The sequence below is a fragment of the Macaca thibetana genome, chromosome 15, assembly GCF_024542745.1.
Source record: "Macaca thibetana thibetana isolate TM-01 chromosome 15, ASM2454274v1, whole genome shotgun sequence".
Lineage (NCBI taxonomy): Eukaryota > Metazoa > Chordata > Mammalia > Primates > Cercopithecidae > Macaca > Macaca thibetana.
This window is the reverse complement of record NC_065592.1, coordinates 105,449,531-105,471,403: the sequence shown is the minus strand read 5'-3', so window position 1 is coordinate 105,471,403 and position 21,873 is coordinate 105,449,531. Positions and strand designations below refer to the sequence as shown.

The 21,873-nt window shown below is 45.2% G+C and overlaps 2 protein-coding genes across 8 annotated transcripts in view; one reads left to right on the top strand and one right to left on the bottom strand.

Moving 5' to 3' along the window:
- The window catches only part of NINJ1 (ninjurin 1), an 868,176-nt gene that overhangs the window by 472,010 nt on the left and 374,293 nt on the right, over positions 1–21,873 (top strand). The window lies entirely within an intron of this gene.
- LOC126937819 (constitutive coactivator of PPAR-gamma-like protein 1) overlaps positions 1–21,873 on the bottom strand; it is a 115,162-nt gene that overhangs the window by 45,167 nt on the left and 48,122 nt on the right. For 4 of the 5 annotated variants that reach the window (XR_007719861.1, XM_050761575.1, XM_050761576.1 and 1 more), the window contains exons 6-7: positions 4,751–4,851; positions 4,245–4,531 (exon numbers count right to left, since the gene is read on the bottom strand). Coding sequence is in view for 4 of the 5 variants with exons in the window: in XM_050761575.1 (XP_050617532.1) it covers positions 4,245–4,531; positions 4,751–4,851 (388 nt within the window). In the remaining variant the exon portion in view is untranslated. The remainder of the gene's footprint in view (positions 1–4,244; positions 4,532–4,750; positions 4,852–21,873) is intronic. The other variant, XM_050761577.1, reaches the window with a different exon arrangement.

The window sequence follows — 21,873 nt, the reverse complement described above, 5'->3', positions numbered from 1 at the left end:
CTTATGTTCTAAGTTATAGAACTTTGATATTCTTACTGAGGGTGAACAACTTTTTATGTTTATCGATGGCTGCTTCCTCTGTGAATTCCATGCTTATACTTTTAAGAGATGAGCTCTCACTACATTGCCCAGGAGAGAGTGCATTGGCCATTCACAAGTATGATCATAGCTCACTGCAGCCTCGACCTCCTGGGCTCAAGTATTCCTCCCGCCACAGCCTCCTGAACAGCTGGGACTACAGGTGTACAGTACCACACCCAGCACATTTGTATCTTTTTCCATTTAAAACAGTTGCCGTCGGCTGCACACAGTGGCTCATGCCTGTAATCCCAGCACTTTCAGGGGCAGAGGTAGGAGGATGGCTTCAGGCCAGGAGTTTGAAACCAGTCTGGGCAATACAGCAAGACCCCATAACTATAAATAATACAAGTTAGCTGGGTATGGTGGAACATGTCTTTCATCTCAGGGGGAACATGCTGAGGTGTGAGGATCACCTGAGCCCAGGAGCTTGAGGCTGCAGTGAGTTATGATGTCACTGCACTCCAGCCTGGGTGAAACAGCAAGACCCTGTCCCTAAAACAGTAATAATAATAATAATTTTAGAAAAGCACTTACCTGTTTAATTCATAGGAAGCTTTTTTCTTTTTTTGTTGTCTCTTTTTTTCTGTAACAATCCCCATCGCCCATCACTACCACTCTTTAAAAGAGTGCCACTGATTTATTGTTGGGGAAACTAGGCCGTTTATTTTGCAGGGTGTCCCACATTATTCCTTCCTTGTGGTATCACTGAACGTCCACTACAGAGACAGAAGAAGTTAGGGCTGGACAATGAGAGGCAGAGCATAGCAGGTGGGGGCACATCTTGCTACGCATCTACAAGGCCAATCGCCTCTGCGATTTTATAGTCCAGAAATTATAAATGTTTCTGGCGAGGCCCGGTGGGTCACGCCTATAATCTCAGCACTTTGGGAGGCCGAGGCGGGTGGATCACCTGAGGTCAGGAGTTTGAGAACAGCCAGGCCAACATGGTGAAACCTCGTCTCTAGTGAAAATACAGAAAAACTAGCTGGGCATGGTAGTGGGCAACTGTAATCCTAGCTACTCGGGAGGCTGAGGCAGGAGAATTGCTTGAACCCGGGAGGCAGAGGTTGCAGTTAGCCAAGATCATGCCATCGCACTCCAGCCTGGCCAACAAGAGCAAAATTCCATCTCAAAAAAAATTTAAAATATATACATACATATAAACATTTCTACCATCAATTTATTTTAAGACCAGAGTTCTGGAGTTCAACTGTTTCCACTAGCTGAATGGTCTGACTGTCCGGAGACCCACTGTCTCGAGGGTAAATGGCATCAAGGTGGCAGTAAACTCACCTCCAAAAAAACACCAGGGTCTCTCCAGCCTAAGGTCATGCTAAGCTCACTCGGGATCAGCAGTGTCCAATCTTTTGGCATCCCTGGGCCACATTAGAAGAAGAATTGTCTTGGGCCCCACATAAAATAGACTAACGATAGCTAATGAGCTTTAAAAAAAAAAAAAAATCAGAAAAAAAAAATCTCATCCTGTTTTAAGAAAGTTTATGAATTTGTGTTGGGACGCCATCCTGGGCTGCGTGCGGCCCGCGGGCCACGGGATAACAAGCTTGCCCTAGATGTTTCCCGTGGTACTTAGAACACATCCAGCTGTGCACGGCCCAGCCCTGCTGGTCCTCACACCACAGCCCATCAGCAGGTTTGCTTCTTTCTCCCAGTCTTCCGGCCCCGCTTTGCTCTAGCGCTCCCAGTTCCCCGCTCCTCACTCTCGGCACGTCTTCTTCATGTACTCGTCAGGGTTTCTATGTTCACTGCTCACATACTGTCCTCTAGAATGCAAGCTCTGCGCACAGACCTCATCACTCCTATCCTCTGCCCTGTCCACTGGTAAATAAATGCCTAAGTATTTCTTGCCTAAGAGAATGAATAATTTCCATTCCCTTAGGACCATCCTGAAAAAGCAACATAGGTCCCGGGGTCCCCATTCAATTCTAAACCAAAGCTTAAAAAAGTAGTGACTTTTTTTTGGTAAACTATGAAAGCTATTCTCTGTTCTCTTATGCACAGCCTAAGGGGCACGTTACACACTGCAGATACAACCAATTCAACACACTAGAACCCTTGCTGAAAATCATGAACACTGTCCCTACTTGGCACACGCATCACACCCCTGTACCTGCCAGAAGCAAAGGATGCCCGTGATCAAGGGTTTGACCCCAAGCTGAATGCTAGTTTCTGACCCCGAAGCCTTCAGAAACAAGCACCCTTGTCTCCTCTGCCTTCATTCATCTCAACTCTAACATGTCTGTCTCTTCCTTATTATAATAAAAGTAGAAACAGATGCAAGGAAATTAAGTCACTCCTAAGTCACACAGCTTGAATCCAATCTTTTGATTACAGGGTGTACCCTGCATTCTTCATGGCATTTCATACCACAAGGATCGGAAAACACAATCCTCTGAGCAGGTCAAATTCCAGTGGCAGAAACAAGATGCATCTCTAGAAAACACTAAAGATGCCATACCAGGGATAAAGATGATAAGCACTGCAAGAGGTCAGAGGGAGGCCAGATGCTCAAGCTCCAAAAAGCTTACCAGAACCTTTACAGACAGGGAGGAGGGTGTGTACACAGCAAAGACAGGACATGCTCAGGCAGTCCTAATCACTCCAAGTTCAGCTCATCCTAACAAAGACAACTTGCCAAATTAGATGGGCAATTCACATTTTTCTCAATCCCTCCCCACCGGAGGAACAAGCGCCTCAACTGAGATATGCTCCAGTCACCACCTACATCCCCAAGTCAGCACCCTGACCTGGTTTCCACATCTCCATCATGAGCACTGAACTCTTGTTGGGGTTATAAAGCTTACTTCTTTTGCTTTTTGTCTTATTTCTCACCCATGTTTCAGAGTTTAGAAAGAACATTTCTTACTAAAACAAAAACTGTATTTAACAGACACTTGGACCTTGCTGATATGAGTCACATTTTATAACAAACTGCACATGCCTTAGAATTCTGGTGCGTAAGGGCTTCTAAGACCATCTACCAGTTGTTCTCAAACTTCAGTGTGCTAAAGACTGACTGAGGTGTTTATGTAAAATGCAAATTTGGGGGCCCCAACCAGAGATTCTGATTCAATGGGTACTCAATCTATTATCTTGCTAGAGGTTAATTTAAAAGTTTGAATATTCAACTGCAATTCTTTACTTCATTTTAGAGTCTTGGCATTGCATATACAGCAAATAAACATTTATTAATTTTATACTTCTCTGCACATTTAGCAAATCAACATTTATTAATGTTATACTTCCCTGATATAAACAGGGTGTGCATCCCTGGATGGCAGAGAGCCCTTCAATCAGATCAACAGAGGACAGAGAAGAAAGATCACCTGCTTCAGGTGACACTCCAGGTAAGAACTGGCATGGACACTGACAACTATGTCTCTTACATTTCTTACATAAGAAATAGATGTAACATCAACCAGTCCTGGTTATCTACGCCGTAGATTTCACACTAAGGAAAAGGAGACATTGACTTAAAGGAAAGAAATTTTTTTTCTCTGTTTTTTTGTTTTAAACATAAGACAGTTTAAAGGAAAGGGAAAGTGCAAATTTAAGATTTCCTCGATCAAATTTTAACCAACTATGTATTTGTGAACTCATTTATTCAGGGACACACAGTGTTTAAAACACTCCTCTAAGGAAACAATCAGCCCGGGTCTAGGCAGCTTTCTATGGTTATGCTTGGACAAACAGTGTTATTTCAAAAGTGTCCTCTGATCTGCTGAGTTTAGGAGGAGAGGAAATTCAGAGCTCCCTTGATCCAGGAGCCAGGAGATCAATGTTTCGGGGGTCGGCAGGGGGTTGCTGTGGTGGGTGTGAGTGGCACCACACCAGACAAATGGCCCCATGTTTGGGGCATCACACAAACCAGTTCTTGTCAAATTCCTCCCCAGAAAGGTTCCTGTGGCTCCAGGTCATGGGGCTGGGATGGTGCAGGTTTTAAATCATGGAAACTTCAAAGAACATACCTACTCTTCCTCTCTCCTCTCTGTCCAAGGAGCCCCCCTCTGAGTACAGACTGACCATCACCCACCTGCAACAAACTACATCTTTGAGCACAACACCAGCTGGGCTGGCAGGCCAGAAGGCAGCTTCCCCAGGTCACTACCCGCCAGGAAGCACCCCACAACCTGTGCACCACTCACTTTGTCGCCCCTCCGCTGCCCTCGTCGTTGTCGGAAGATGACGATGTAGAAGAGCCAGGGAAGTAGGCGGAATCCACGTGGTTGGGGCTGCCGCTCTGGGCCGGGTTGATGGGCGAGGACCGCTCATACAGCGGCGTGTGCTTCCCTTCGTGAGGAATGTTGCTGTAGCTGTTCTGCTCCGTCAGATTCTTCCCGCTCGTGTCCAACGTGAGAGGTGCTGGCTCAGAGAGGCTGTACGGGTATGGACCCTGGCCCGGGGCGCCCCCTGGGCTGGGCACCTGTGGGGCCTGAAGCGAAGGGCACAGGTCACGCGCATGTGGCCAGCAGGACCCGACTCAGGCCCAGGCTGACGTTTCCCGGCTCATTTTTATTTCAACAAACACTGGCATCTATTTCACACATCAATTCAAGAGCTTAGGAACTTATTTTGGCATTCATTGAAATTCTATGCACACACCGTGTCTGAGACTGGCCACCCCACCCAGCGCACGCAGGGAAGGCCTTACCACGGGCTTTGCTTGCAGAGAGGTCTGCGGAATGTTGAGCATCTGAGGAGGAACATGCGGCGGCACCATCCCAGGCATTCCAAACGGACCGGGTCTGGCTGCTTCACCAACACAGAAAGAAAAGAATCACACAGCTGTGAACAGAAGGCGTTTCCAGGGCATCCTGGCGGCCAGCCCATGGCGCCAGGGATCTCACCCTCACCTGGCTCAGACATCAACACCACCATGGGTCCCACTTCTCAGAAATCATTACAAATTGCCATTTCACAGTAAGGACAACTTAATTTTATGATGCTCGATTTGATGGACTGGGACTGGGATTCTAACTTTCCAGGTATCTCGGTGAATTTGCCTTAGTGGTTCTCCTCTCGTGCACTTCCGAGGGCCTCGGCTGTCCCTCTGCCTGCAACTTGGTGGGGATTCTCTGTAACTCAGTCTCCCTGCTTAGGGCTGCTCCTAGCCTGAGGTCTCTGCAAAACCAGAAGCCCTGGCAGGCATGAAAGGAACAAATTTGGACCGAACAGTTTCCTTTACCTTTGTCAAGCAAGAGGACTTTTCTGTTTAAAGTACATTGCAACTACCATTATACTCTTAGCTAACTAGTGAGTTTTTAAATGTAAAAGGAATTGGTTTTCATTGTTCAGCGATTAGGTTACACATTTTAACACATATACAGGATGAGTAATTTGGGATTCTGTGTTCTCTTAAAACATAATTTCATAAACCTGCCTGATGTGTGCTGGCATGTGCTAGTCATCATTCCCACGCTATGTTGCAAACCGAAGAAATCTGTTAGGGGACTGAAAGCACATGGAGGAATGGCTGAAGCAGGACAGCAGAACGAGGAGCCGGGCCAGCCCGAAGCTGGGACAGAAGGCAGGGGCTGGAAGCCTCCACACTCAACATCTGGCCTCACGGAGTCTAAGGAGAAGAAGAGATCTCAGGGGCCACGTCAGCCAACAGAAGTGAATGAGTGAGTAGATGGTGCCCATAAAGGGCTGTTCCAGAGACAGCACAAGACCCGCAGTAACAAGGACCGACTGGGGCCCAGATGTCAACAGCACTTCCAAACACCACCAGCAGGAAACACAAGGACATGGGACGCGGACCCCCAGGAGCTGCACTCCCTCTCAGAACACTTAGTTGCTGAGCGTCTATGTTGTGTCAGGCTGAGGACTGGGCCTGGGGATGAAAGGAGCCCTGAGGCGGTGTAAGATGCTTTGCTGAAGACACAGAGAAAATAGAAAACCTGTGTGAGACAAAACAGATCCGCCAGGGGCTTGCACGGCTGCACTCTCTCTTCCTTGGGCTTGTTTTAAATGTGGAAGAAAACCAAGCCTAAAGCTTCCTGACTCCAGTTTCCCTCTTTACTCAGTAGATACGCTTCTACAACCTCTTCATCTGAACACCAGGTGGTATGCTTAGGCTTCAGGTCCCCACCCAAATCTCATCTTTAATTATAATCCCCACAATCCCCACATGTCTAGGCAGAGACCAGGTGACCACAGGGGCAGTTTCTCCCATGCTCTTCTAATGATAGTGAATGAGTTCTCACCAGATCTGATGGTTTTATAAGGGGCTCTTCCCTCTTCACTCGGCACTTCTTACTGCTGCCTTGTGAAGAAGGTACCTTGCTTCCCCTTCAACTTCGCCATGATGCTAAGTTTCCTGAGGCCTCCCCAGCCATGCTGAACTGTGAGTCAATTAAACCTCTTTCCTTTATAAATTACCCAGTCTGGGGCAGTTCTTTATAGCAGTATGAAATCAGAAGAAAACACCAGGCAAGGGGAACACAACCCACAAACCACCACCTCTCACACTGCCTACTGCCAATACAGGTAAGGACAGAAACATTCCCCAAACCTTCACTCTCGTTCTCTGAAAAGCTAACGTCCATGGCGGCATTCGCAAGAGGCTCCCTAAGCCAATACCGGTGTGGTGAGACCAGGAGAGCAAATGCTGTCCTTGGTCCAGCCTCCTGAGAGCCAAGTACAGCCAACAGATGCTGGGAGTGAAGCACAGATCATTGCTGACTCCCCCCAGAGAACAACTAGGAACCTTACAGACTAGAATTCGTCTGAAGTTCCTGCCTTCCAAGGGCCCTCAGCTTGTAAGCTCTAAAACGCCACAACCCTTTGATCCTGGCTCGTACCAAGAAAAAACCTTGGCAGAGCTTCCACCTTAGTACCAAACAAAGACAACTGCAGTATAAGAAGCTGGGAATAATGAGACTGGCATGTGTGTAGTCACAGATACCTCACACTTGCACACAACATGCACACACACGCGCACACAACACATTCCTAACTGACCAGTAAGTCCACAGGTCCACACTTCTAAGGGATGTGCATGCACGATCAAGTGCTCACTCACACACAGGTGCGGATAAGCACAGGAGTGCACACAAACACACCCCACACGTGCATGCATGGCACACCACACACATGCATGGCACAGACAATACGAGGAGCTGTTCCTAAAACAGTATGTTCACTAGATCTGCACCTCCACGTGTGCAATCAAAGTCACTATTAAAAAACTGTTCACAGGTGATTCTGATAGGCAGGTTTGGCCCAAAGAATATTATAAAATCTATTCAAGCTCTGACAGTATAATTTAAATCAATGTAAAATGTCTAGTGTATAATATCTTGTGGCTGACCTCACATACCTAACTTTGGAATAATACAAATGAAAAGCAAGACTCATGTAGCACCCATATATTCAAGTGAAGATGATCGTTTTTGTTGTTTGATTTTTGGCCATTACATCCTAAAACCGTCCTTGAAAGCACAAACTTTCCTTTAAAGCAAACAAACAAACTACATTACAGCATAAAACCAAAGAATTCCAAGGAAAGAATATTTTCTAAAATCACATTCCAATCATTGACCTCAAATAATTCTCTGTGAATCCACAGAGCAAGTCACTAGTCTATCAAAGCAGTCCAATGAGTTAATTAATTGGTCTGCATCTTCTGAAGGCTGCAGAAGTGCCTCCTAACCCAGGGTCTGCCTCTGTGGATTCAGGCCTGGGTCTAAATTGGTTCTTGTTCTCCATGCCCAAGTGCAGCTGAGCAGAACCGCTACGTATCTTCTCTACAACAAGCGGCATCTTTCTCAGAAGCGACGCGAGGCTCCAGAGTAGAGATCACACCACCAGTTTCTCATTCTCTTCCTTCCACACTTACTAGAGAGGTGGGCTTTCGGTAAAAAAAAAAAAGTACGCTGACTGAAGACAAGGAGCGAAAGAAGAAAAAAAGGCCAAAAAAGTATACTATATTTCAAAATATTTCGTAACTTTAAAAATAGTTGTTAAATAGTAAAAAGTTCTTTCAGAATGAAAAGAAACACGCACTGCAATCCCTCAGCTGTGTGATCTTGACTTTTTACAGCTCAGTCACCTACTTCCTCAAAGGACTCACTTACACCTCTATGCAGCTGTGTGGCTTTTGCTCTGAATTAAAACACGATAAAATTCTTATAGGAATGGTGTTAAACTGGAACCTCTTCTTAGAACTACAGTGGGCCTTACCCCAGTCCCCATTCCTAGCCCCACCTAACAAATGTTCCTCTATTACTTGGCATATGATTCTGAAATGTTATGTTAAACAAAACAAAGAATAACAACAAAGTAAGTCTTAAAAAACAAAACAAAACAAAACAAAAAACTGGCCTGGCTCGGTGGCTCATGCCTGTAATCCAGCACTTTGGGAGGCCAAGGCGGGCGAATCACTTGAGGTCAGGAGTCCAAGATCAGCCTGACCAACATGGCGAAAGCCCGTCTCTACTAAAAATAAAAAAAATTAGCCAGGTGTGGTGGCAAGTGCCTATAACCCCAGCTACTCGGGAGGCAGAGGCTGAAAATCGCTTGAACCCAGGAGGCAGAGGCTGTAGTCAGCAGAGATCGCACCACTGCACTCTGGCCTGGGTGACACAGTGAGACTCCATCTCATAAATAAACAAATAGGCAGACATTGTATGATTTTCAAGTATTACCCAAAAAATACAGCTTTGAAAATGTTGAGTCCAAGATTAAATAAATTAATATAATCCCTACCACCTTTAGTTTTCGTCGCTTGCAAAGACACACAAGGCAAAACTTTTCAACCATTTTAAGCATGTGCAAACAGACATGTTTACTAAATCTCAATAGTCTACAGAAGATAAAAAGGTATAGAAAGGAAACTGTCATGTCACCTGTTCCCATTACACTACAGATCCAGTGTCCAGAGAGGCCGGGTGGGGCCTGGAGCACAGTGGGAGGGCGCGGCGGCTGGCCATCCTGTAGGGAGAAGAGGACCAGCAGAGCCGGGGCTGAGCCTGGACTGAGACCAGGTGCAAGGTCAGTGCCCAGGCAGGCAAAGGATGGAGGAGCAACTCCCAAGAGCTAAGAGCCCAGGGGCAGCTGATGCTGGTCCAGAGCCTGCGGTGCTGGCCAGACTCCATGGGAAGAGCCAGATGCCGGTGCCCAGAAGACAAGGCCTGGTGACAGGAGGAGGCAAAACCTGAGGGATGATGAGCTTGAAGAAGTAAGATTATGAACTCAGTGAACAGGCACGTCCTGTGCAGCACGTGAAAGAATTCAGAACAGCGGGAAAAATTAAACCACGGAAGCAAATTTCAAGTCAACAGAAACAAGAACTTTCTAAGAACGAGAGCAGTTCAACAATGAAAAGGGTTGCTTTACTGACTGCTCGACTGCTCATACAAGAACATTCTACAGCAGGGAGATGGGCTGAACTTTACTATAAGCATTTCTCACTCTCCAAATCTCTTCCATCCCTGAATGTGGATAGTGAGAGGGTAGACATCACGAATACGGCATCATTCAAATCCACCCGGTGCCCAAGTCTCAAGTAGCAAGTTTTACCTAAATGTATTCAGTTCCTGGGTTCAATTATTCAGTTTTGAACAGAATATGTGTACTGACTGAGCGAGGTTCAAGAAGGCAGAATAGAAACATTACATCGCATTAAGGCTGGTTACGGCGGCTCATGCCTACAATCCTGACACGGGGAGGCTGAGGCAGTTCAGACCGGCCCAGACAACACGTCAAGACCCTGTCTCTACACACTCACAAAAGCAACACAAAAAACAAACAAAAATCCCAAATCCCATTTAGGCACCGAAATGTGTTTTGTAAGTCTATGATGAAACAAGATAAATGAGTTTCTGACCATTTGTGGATTTTGGAAAAGCACAACCTAAAAGGAAACTCTACCAGCTCTCTATTTTGAAGTCACTGGTAAACTGAACTGACATTCCTCATTTGTTACCAAATACTGAAACGCCAATAACAAACCCAACATTAACAAACCTAAATGCATCTACTTTGGGGGAAGACACACGCTGCAGTCTTTTAAATCACACAATGGCTCAAAGGAGGGTGTAGGTTCTTCCAAAAGATTCGATTTTTAAGTTCAAAATAAAAATGACCTTCCAAACTGGCCACAAGATCAGGCAGCCTATGTCACTTCCTACTTCACTCTAATTACCACGAACTCACTGAAAATGGAGTGAAAGGTCGCAGAGCAGACACTGAAAGCAAAGTCCCCAGCACCAGCAGGAGAATCCAATTTTCTACTTGGGAATTCTGGACCAGAGGCGCAAGATGAGTGGCCTTTCTACTCAAAGAGAGTAATGCCCTGACTTCCCTCTGGTGCCCTTTATTCTGTCAGCCTCCAGGGCTTAAGATCAACGTCATCTGCGTCAGCTTTAAAGATAAAAACTCATCAAGATGAACTAGGACACATCTCAAAAAGACTAAGTGCAGAATAGTAAGCCCAATACAGCATTTAATTTAAAATTAAAGCAATGTATTAATTACTGCATATGTATGAGGTGAGGAAATATAAAAACACGTTCAAGGGGGCTGTACATGACTTTTAGAAAAGCCTGATGCATCTCTTTTTTATAAAGACTGACCTCAAGCACAGGTTGCCATTTGTGTAACCTGAAGTAGGTATGCCACCACTCACTCTACTGTTCCTTCTATTTTTTTTAACAGTTATTCATCACAACAACAACAAAACTTTAGTATAAAAATAAGAAAGGGCAAGTCTAGTAAGCAAAGCTATAGGACAAAGTGAGGATTTAATATAACTTTTTTTTTTTTTTTTTCATGAGGAGTCTCTGTCACCCAGGCTGGAGTGGCGCGATCTCCTCTCACTGCAAGCTCTGCCTCGTGGGTTCACGTCATTCTCCTGCCTCAGCCTCCCTAGTAGCTGGGTCTACAGGCGCCCGCCACCGCGCCCGGCTAATTTTTTGTATTTTTAGTAGAGACAGGTTTCACCGTGTTAACCAGGATGGTCTCGATCTTCTGACCTCATGATCCGCCCGCCTCAGCCTCCCAAAGTGCTGGGATTACAGGCGTGAGCCACCACGCCCGGCCTAATATAACACATTTTTAAGGAATGTCAAATTTTTAAGGTTATTAGTAAAATACAGCCATAGTATAATATTGAATACCTCGTGAAAAAAAATTTTTTTTAATCATTATAGTAGCAAAAATCTAAACACGTTCTTGACAATGACAGCAGGGACATGGCTAAGTTATACGGCACCTCCACACTGCACAGTATCAAACTACCTCTGGAGAAAATAAGAAAGTCATCCCCAGCTTCTATAATGGGCCCCGCTTACGGGTCATAGCCCCCAGGCTTGGTCAGTCCCAACCCCCGAGGCCATCCATGTCCCCTGCTGAGCCCACTCCTCCGCAGGAGGCCCCAGGGGTTCCTCTTCTGCCCAGACCACAACAGGACAGGAGGGCCACCGGGTGGGTCCAGGTGGGTCCAGCCGTCCAGCTGTCAGCCAGGCATGGCCTGGGGCAGTGTGGGCCACCGTGTGGTCTCTTTCACATTTCCATTCTTTCCGCACTAGAGGACCTGCCTCTATGCTTTGGCCCTTTTGCTAGAGGACTCAGCTGTCTCAGGCAGGTTACACTACAGACTTCTCACCAGAGCCTGCAGTGGGCTCTGTTCAGACCTCCAGGGTCTGAGTGGCATGCCACTGGGTTCCCTAGAGGCTGAACACCTTTTCTCCACAGCTTAGGATCAGTTGTCCGGCATTTAAAACCATTCTTTACATATTGTCTTTTCAGCTTCCAAGTGGGATATTTTCTCATCTTCTCCTCAGATTCTAGGGGGTATGTTACTGGAGAGAGAGCACGTGTATTTTCAAAATAACTGTTAACACTATCTATTGAGCAATGTGACACAGGGATCAGGGCTGTGGTGACACATGAAGTAGGGCTGTTTATTCTGAGGAAAAGTCAGGGGAGCAGCCGGACACACAGACCTCATGTAGCACAGGAGCCCTTCTCAGTCAGGATGGAGTGATGCCCAACAGCAAAGCAGCGGCAGGCGCCCCATGGCCAGAGCCCAGCACACCAGTCCCAGGACCAGCCCGACTTCTCCCTCAGGTTTGTCACAAGTAACTTTCGCAACATGAATTCCCTCTCCTGGGCAGGCTGCCCGAGCTGGAGGTAGCAGTGCCCACCCCAGACCACTCAGCCATCCAGGTCAGTCACTGGGCGTTGCAAGAAGGTGATCCCTCGGACACAGTCTGGTCTGGTAGAATGTGACCAGCCTTGGGGACCTGTCAGGACACAAGCTGACCACAGGTTCCTGACCAATGAAACACCCCACGGGGCCCTTCCCAAGCACCTGGCAGCTGCTACATCCAGAGGTCACTGTGCTGCTGTGACCAGGACCAAGTTGCTGTACAACATCCTGGTTGCTGAACAGCATCTGTTCTTTGCTTAGTGCTGATCAGCACCTTTTTCAACATGGTCCTATTTTGCAAATTTCTTCTCTGACACACAGCATTCTGGCTGCTCTACGTATCTGCCCTCGGTCTGCTCACTCTGTGACCTCTCCATGCTGCTTAGTGGAGGCTGGACTTTCAAAAGGCCAGGTAGCAGGAGGCTGTCTGCTATGAGAGATCAAGCTCCCCTACCTCCACTGTAAAACCACATGTGCACCAAAACCATCCTTTCTGTATCGTTAACCCATCTCTCTCAGCATTCATCATCCCCGTAACGACTTCAACCTGTTTAATTCTCCCCTGCATTTCAAAGCCCCACCCCTTTATGGAAATGACTGGAGAGAGGCCTGAGCTTGCCACCCATCCTATCCTCTTCTATGAATTTCTACACTGAGGAAGAAGGAAAGCTAAAAATGACTTTTCCTAGGATCTACTGCCTGTTGCTGAGGGCCAACCAACTGTACATACACAAGGTTTGGGAGTCCCAAATTCAGCAGAAGCCTGCCCTGAGTGGTCCTTCTGACACTCCACCTATCAGGCGGCACCCTCATCCTGCCCAGCCTCTCAGAACTCAGCGCTGCTAACAATTGTGCACAGGGTATCTCCCCTAGCCTCGCTGTGCCACTCTTTCTGTGTATCCACCTCCTGCATCTGGCCCCAGGGGCGCCATCTCTTTATCCTCCACTTCCACCACCATGGCTCCTCTCAGCATTGCACACCAGCAAAGCTGCAACCCAGCACTCCAGCTTAGCTCCTCACTCTGCTTTCACCTGTGCATTCTAACGCCCGTTTCTCATCTCCACCGGGATCCTAGAAGGCGCCTCAACATTCGTGTCCAAAACCATCCTTCAAATCTGCTCCTCCTCCAATCATCTTTATCTCATTAATGGCATCCTCACCTGAGCTGCTCAAGCCAAAACTCTGGGAGCCATTTCCCCAGAATTCTTTTCATTGAGCTTCTATAATCAAGCATCACTATCTACTATCTACTTATTCTATCTCCCAAAAATCTGTAAAATCCACCCAGCACTCCTGCCTCCCACAGAGGAGAACCTGCCCCAGGGACTGCAACCATGCCTTGCCTCAATGCTGAAAGAGTTTCCCACTCCTTTCCCTACACCTGCCCTTAACCACCCCGATCCCCTCGGCACACTGAGGCCTGAGCAATCCAACTGCATACCTCAGCACACCACTCCCAGATTAAAACTCTTTCATGAGGACATTTCTTTAATCTGGAAAAGGTAGAGGAGACAGTGCTAAGGGTTAAGATGACAAGACATCAGACTCCCCCTTAAGATCAAGGGCTAGACAAGAACAGTCACCATCACACCTTCTATTAAAAATCGTGCCCTGGCCAGGTACGGTGGTTCACGCCTGTAATCCTAGCATTTTGGGAGGCCAAGGTGGGCAGATCATGAGGTCAGGAGTTCAAGATCAGCCTGGCTAACATGGTGAAACCCCGTCTCTACTAAAAATACAAAACTCAGCCGGGCGTGGTGGCATGCGCCTGTAATCCCAGCTACTTGGGAGGCTGAGGCAGCAGAATTGCTTGAACCCGGGAGGTGGAGGTTGCAGTGAGCTGAGATTGCATTGCTGCACTCCAGCCTGGGGGACAGAGCGAGACTCCATCTTGAAAACCAAAAAAAAAAAAAGAAGAAAAAAAAAAATCATGCCCTAAGTCACAGCTGGCTCAGAGGATCACGGAGATAAAAAAGATACTAGAGAAGACACAATCAGCCAAAGCAAGATACAAATCAACTATGAAAATTAATAAGAACTGAGCAAAGTTGTTAAGATAAAATCAACTTACAGTATTAATTTGAAAATATAATTTAAGACACACATAGAAATAGCACCCAAAAATAAATACTTAGCAATATCTTTAATGAAAGATGTTATGAATGTTTAATGAAGAAAATTCAAGTTTATGGAAAGATATTCAAGACAATTCAAATCAATAGAGAAATGTAACATTTTCTTTGGTACACTCAATAATAAAGATTTTATTCTTTCCAAATTGATCTGCAGAGTTGGTGTGATTCCAATCAAAATCTCCACAAGGATCATAAAATGTATATAAAAATGAAAAGGATCAAGAACAGTCTCAACCTCTTGCAGAAATATTACATGGGCACATTTGCCCAACCAGACATCAAGTATTATTACAAGGCTATGGTGACTAGAATGGCGTAATTCTGTGGCACGAGGATAATTAGAAATTCAACAGAAGTGAGCCCAGAAACAGACCCACATGGAGACACTCGATATGTCAGAAGAGGACAGCGTTCTCAGTGGACAATACTAAGGCAACAGGTTCTCCACACAGTGAACAAGAAACTGAATTCCCTTACTCAAACCATAAACAAAATTCAGTGCCAGGTAGAATCAAAGGGCAAAATCATAAATAAAACTTTTAGAAGACAAAATGTTTGTCACCTCAGGCTAGGGAGGAATTCTTCCTTTACGTTTTTTCTCCTTCTCATGTAACACTTTAAAACATACACAAGAAAAAAGGGAACTGTATTATGAGCCACATGTATCTACCAACCACCTTCAAAATCAACCAGCACACGGCCTATTGTGTGTCATCTGCACTTCCACCCTTCTTTGCCCACTACTGCATTATTATGAAGCAAATCTCAGACATGACATCATCTCACCATAAATACAGGATAGGACTTAAAGGTACAAACGATAAAGGGAAAAATTCATGTATTTGACATTAAGAACTCTGATATCAAAGCACATCATGAAGACAGAAAAATGCAAGCCACAGACTGGGAGATTCTTATTTGCAGTCCATATATCTGACTAGCGTCCAATATATATATTAAGTATCCCTATGAATAACCAAAAGAAAAACAACCCAACAGAAACATAAGCGAACAACATGAACAAGCATTTTACAATGGAAGAAACCCTACTGGTCCATAAACATAAAGATTCTCAACCTCATTAGTAATCAGGGAAATGCAAACTGAAACCTTTACAGGATATAGTTTCATAATCACCAGCCCCCCCCCCCAAAAAAAAAAAAAACGTGGAGGAACGAGAGAGTTCTTTCACTTCTGCCAGGAGAATAAATAGGTGCATCCGTGTCCGGCAGCAGCAGAGGCTTGAGCAGAGCCCTACCCCGGAGGTTCCCTGGAATTCCACTCCTGTGCACATCAGGTCACATGAAACAAAGTTCACAAGTGCACTATCCATCATGGCAAGCAGCTGGAAACAGTCCATTTTCCATCAACAGTAGGATGGACGAATATATATTAATACAATGGAATGCTGCACGGCATTAAAAAATGAACTATGCCAACATGAATGAAACCCAGTAATATAAATATTAAGAAGGCAAGTCGGAGGAGTACATGCTATATGATTTTATTTCATAACAAACAAAATGAAACTATTTCGTATCCAGACATACAGACATAAAATTATACAGAGAAGCAGAGAATAATACAAAACTGAGGGTGGTAGAGAGTCGAGGAGTGCAACCAGGGAAGACATATAAGAGGGCTAAGATATTAGTAATGTTCTAAGACTAACACATTGCAGTATGATAGTTACAAAATCATTTTTTTACAGGTAAAAATTCTTCCATGAGATTTCATGTTCTAAGACTAAAGTCTAGGCCGGGTGCGGTGGCTCAAGCCTGTAATCCCAGCACTTTGGGAGGCCGAGACGGGCGGATCACGAGGTCAGGAGATCGAGACCATCCTGGCTAACACGGTGAAACCCCGTCTCTACTAAAAAATACAAAAATCTAGCCGGGCGAGGTTCTGTAGTCCCAGCTGCTCGGGAGGCTGAGGCAGGAGAATGGCGTAAACCCGGGAGGCGGAGCTTGCAGTGAGCTGAGATCCGGCCACTGCAGTCCAGCCTGGGCAACAGAGCAAGACTCCGTCTCAAAAAAAAAAGACTAAAGTCTAAAATCCAAGGTGGTGCCTGGCAACTGCACTACCGTTCTCAGCATCACCTGACCGCTCTCCCTGCTTTCTGTGCTTCGGCCACATTCTTCTTCCTCTTCTTCTTCACTATGTCCTCCTACCTCAGGACCTCTCACACGCCACCTCCCCTGCATGGAATACACTTCCTCCCATATTGGCACCTTGCTAGATGCCTACTGAACCCCCAAATCCCACTCGACAATAATCTAATCAATCAGAATCGTCACTTTAATCGTAGATTGATTCAATCAGGTTGATCTTCCTTAAAGTTCCTGTTCTCTTTCCTGCAGGATTCCCAGGTGTTCACTTCCCCACTATGCATTCATCTGCAGGGGCAAAGGTAACTGCTCTCTTATTTACCACACCATTCAGCACCCAGCGCACTGCCTGTCATGAAATCCACAAATCAACCAGCTCTTTACTTTAAACAAACAAACAAAAAAGGCCTTTTTTTTTTTGAGCAGTTTCAAGGTTACAGAAATTTTGAGCAGAGGACACACTTTGCATTGGTGTGACACATTTGTTCCAATCAATGAGGCAAACCTGGCTACGTTATGATTACCTAATGCCCACAGTTGACATTAGGGTTCACTCTTGGTGCTGTACATTTTCTGGATATGGACAGATGTACAATGCCATGTATCCACCGTTACAGTATCATACAGAATAGTTTCACTGCCCTAAAAATCTGCCTAATCATCCCTCCCTTCCCACAACCTCTGGTAACCCTTGATCTTTTTCCTGCCTCCATACTTTTGGCCTTTTCCAGAATGTCCTATAGTTGGAATCACACAGTATGTAGCCTTTTCTGGTTGGCCTCTTTCACTTAGTAATATGTGCTTATGTTCCTCTGCATCTTTTCATGGCTTGATAGCTCATTGCTTTTTAGTGCTGATTATTTCATTGCTTAGATATACCAAGCTTTATTTCCCTATCGACCTACTGAAGACATCTTGGTAGCCTCCAAGTGTTGGCTATTATGAATAAAGTTGTTTTAAATATCTGTGTGCAGGTTTCTGTGTAGATATAAGTTTTCAACTCCTTTGGGCAAACACCAACAAGCATGACTTGGAAACTTCATAAACATCTGCGAAGCTGTCTTCCAAAGTAGCTGTACCATTTTTGCAATCCCCATTAGCAACACCACCTGTTGCTACCCATCCTCACCAGCATTTAGTGTTATTGGTGTTTTCTATGTTAACCATTCTAACAAATGTGCAATTAAAATGTGCAGTAGGAGCTCATTTACTGTCTTCACTAAGGAAGGCCAATGACACAGTGGATGCTTCTTCAGCCTCAATTTCACCTGCACACAGGATCTGTGCCCAGATTCCACATCCACAGATCTGAGGTGAGACCCTAACACTTGTGTTACTTGTTATTTTGTAAATTCCACCAATGATTTTTAAGCAACTGGTCTAACCAGGGAACTAAATATTTTGAAATCTCAACTATCACATATCTTATTCGTGTTGCATTTACATTGGTGATTTCCTGGTGAGCTATGGCAGATTTTACATGTGACAGAAAGAACAAATCACAATCATTTCCAGATACGCAGGTCCTCGCTTAGTAATTATGACATAGTGAATGCTTAAAAAATAAAATTTAAAAATGTATCTCATCACCACTTATTTTCAAAATCATCTCAAAATACATGATTTCTGGGAGACTATACTGCAAGTGCGTGTGTCTGTATATGTGTGTGTGTGTGTGTGTGTGTGTGTGTGTGTGTGTGTGTGTCCTCCTAAAAACTCTACACTACCCAATAACTGTTTAGATATCTCAGGTGATTTTCTCAATATTGCCGATAGATTTACAGGCTTACAAGGAAAGGCACAGAGGATGAGTGGTGGTTCCTAAAAGCCAGGCCAACTGGTATCTAACTAGGAACATTCCTTTTTAAAAAAATATAAATTCCTAAGGCCCCATGAAGATGCTGAAAGAGCAGTTTCGAGGTGGAATCTAAAATTCCAGCCAAGTTTAGAAACCTCTGGTTAGATCAACTCACCCCATGTTTTCCCCTATAGCCATGCTCTCTAAGCGGATCATACAATTACCCTAAAACTTCTCCAAAACTCTACACACGTTCCAATTTCTGAATGATTAATAAGACAAATTCTAATATAACAAGAAAGTGATATCCCCACATTGGTTATTCAAAATTCTGAATTATCTTCCTGTAGAATAACATAATGGACTGTGGTTGGATTCTATGACAGATCACCAAACACCACTTAGGACCTATCTATTACCTATAAAAATATTTCTACGAAAAATGTATCGTGGGTTCTAACTTGGGGTGCCAGAAAGGGTCCCACCGACTCCATGTTGTTCCTTCTAGACTTTCAACTTAGGTTCCAGTCTTCATCCTGTTAGTTTCACTGGTAGGATTCCAGTAGTATGCAGGGGGAAAAAAATCAATGAGAGCTAATATAACTTATGTTTCTTCAGAGTTATCAGAAAAAAGCTAAAGTTATTTTTACAAGAATCCATTTCTGCTAGTTTCAAATTGTGTGTATGTAGCTTGAAACAAAACGTCCTTCCCAATCTTGCCTGAAGCCTCTCTCCAAGCTTGCCTCCTGCCATTCCAGACTGCATACCAGTCATCTTAAAATTCTACACTGCCCAAACTTCCTGCCTGGCTGTCATTCTGTGCCTGTACTTTTGTTAGTCCCTTCACATACAACCCGCATTTCTGCAACACCCAGAAGCATCAGGGAAAGCTGTACAGGAGGATTTACAGGCAGTTCATGCCTACACTAAGCTGCCTGCAACTATCATCCCAAACATCCCAGACTCTACCAGTTACTTTCCTGTTCTCCATAAGCCACCCAGTAGTGAAAATGAAAGTGAAACTAAATTTTGAGTAAACTTCATCTCTAAAATACTTACCTAAAATCTTAATAATTTGATAAGAACACAAAAGCACTTGGCAGAACATATTTTTAAGATATTCAAACTTAACTCACCTTGCCTATTCAAAACATCTTCATGATTGTTATCATGAGCCCAGATCAATGCAATGTTAAGTGTGCTGCCTTTCTCCATACTTATCTTCCTAATTGTCTCCCAAGCAGATTTTCTAGTCCCAAGTACACTCTAAGGACTTTCTAAACCACACCTGCCATACAGATTGTCCCACAGGAGCACAATGTCAGCGAAACACAGGAGGCTGCCAGCCCCACCTCTGAGTGCTCCTTTCAGGCTCCTCACTGCTCATTCTAATGCCCAGTCATTCCGTGCCTGTTGAAGGCATTCTGCCAACGAGAAGAATAATGACAGTATCTACTATCAGACAGTATCTGTTATTCTCATAGGCAGAATGATCTAAAAGGGCATTGAATGATTGAACAAGTACTTCACTAAAGCACTTTACATATTCCTTCTCTTTTAATATTCACATAAAGACCCCATTCTAATAAAATAGGGAGCCCAAGGTCAGGAGGCAGTAGGCCACAGGTGGCAACGTTCATGCTCCCCATCATCGCCACAATCAATTATTAGACATCTTCTGTATGCAGGGTATACAGCAGACACACCACGATCTGGTCCCATAATGCCTCACCCTAACTGATGAAACGGCATACAGCTAGTCTCCCTCCTGCCGATGCTCTGTGCCCCCTTTTCCAAAACTAATCCTAAAACACATCTCATCACTTTACTCTCTTGATTTAAAAACCAAGTGGATCAATTCATTCAGTCAAATATTTATCCACTGGGGATAAGTAAAATAAAGGTGACTAATAGGCCCTCATTACCCCAGACTTCACAATGTGGGGAATGACGGGGGAAGGGGTGGTAGTGGTGAAAAAGAGAAGCCAAGGAATGTGCAGAGATTTAAAGCCAGGCAGACCTTGGAGAACATGACAGCCTGGATCTCACAAATCAGAAGGGCACAAACACAAGCCGATCAGAGAAAGGAGCCCTCCAGGCACAAAAGCTGGCCCAGAGGCCCAGGGCAGAAGCTACCTCAGTTCATGCAAGGCAAGAAAGGCGGCTGCGCTCAGGAGTGAGGAGCCAGCAGTCTCAGATCATGGGGAGGAAGCAGGGTAAGCAGTGGGGAATTTATTCCAAGTCTGATGGAAAGCCAGTGGGGAATTCTAAGCATGGGAGTAGCACAGTCCAATTGCCATTTTTAAACATTACTTTGGCTGTTGGGAAGAAAATGGATTGCAGGGGAGCGAGAGAGCAGCCAAGAGCCCCACCGGGAGGCTGCTGCCATTTACTGACCTCCCAGTGGAGAGGCCAGGGCCAAGCAGCCCTGGCCTCCACCCATGCCCATCTCCAAGTTACAAGCCGTACCTCCTTTATTACAGGGCATCAGCACAGGCCACGTTTCCCTGTCTACCACCCAGCCACATACATAGGCAGCCAAAGCCAGTGCCATGCCTCTGATCTCCAATGCCCAGATCTCCAATAGCACACAGCAGACACCATGCTTGAATAAATGAAAGGTGCAGCTCCTAAGGCCACTTTCAATTTTGGAATTAGTCTTCTCAAATAAACAAAAAGTCTCCTTCCAGTAAGAGTCTCTTGTACATGCATTCATTCTTTTGTTAACTTATATGAAGCGAACAACACAATTTAAACGAGAGTTGGGGTCTATTCCTCATACTTCTACTTACGATTTAGTGCTTTATAACCTCCACAAGATGGTCATTATGAAGCAGGCTTCAGGCTAACAGCTTATAAATATTTTTTTTTCCCAATTTCAAATCTCTGAATTAACTTTTGATCTTCCACAGGCCGAACGTGGTAGCTCATGCCTGTAATCCAGCATTTTGGGAGGCTGAGATGGGCAGATCACTTGAGGCTAGGAGTTCGAGATCAGCCTGGCCAACATGGTGAAACCTCATCGCTACTAAAAACACAAAAATTAGCTGGGCGTGGTGGCGCATGCCTGTAATCCCAGCTACTCAGGAGGTTGGGGCACAAATATCACTTGAGCCTGGGAGGCAGAGGTTGCAGTGAACCGAGATCACACTACTGCACTCCTGGGAGTAGTGTGGGCGACAGTGCAAGACTCTGCTCAACAACAAAAAAGAATTAAAAAAAAAAAAAAAAAGGTCAGGTGCAGTGGCTCACACCTGCAATCCCAGCACTTTGGGAGGCCGAGGTGGGCAGATCACGAGGTCAGGAGATCAAGACTATCCTGGCTAACATGGTGAAACCCCGTCTCTACAAAAATACAAAAAATTAGCCGGGCATGGTGGCGGGCACCTGTAGTCCCAGCTACTCAGGAGGCTGAGGCAGGAGAGTGGCGTGAACCCGGGAGGCGGAGCTTTGCAGTGAGCCGAGACTGCGCCACTGCACTCCAGCCTGGGCAACAAAGCGAGACTCCGTCTCAAAAAAAAAAAAAAGGCAGAGGTCAAGAAAAGAGAAACTACAAATATACTGCATTTATGAAGTCA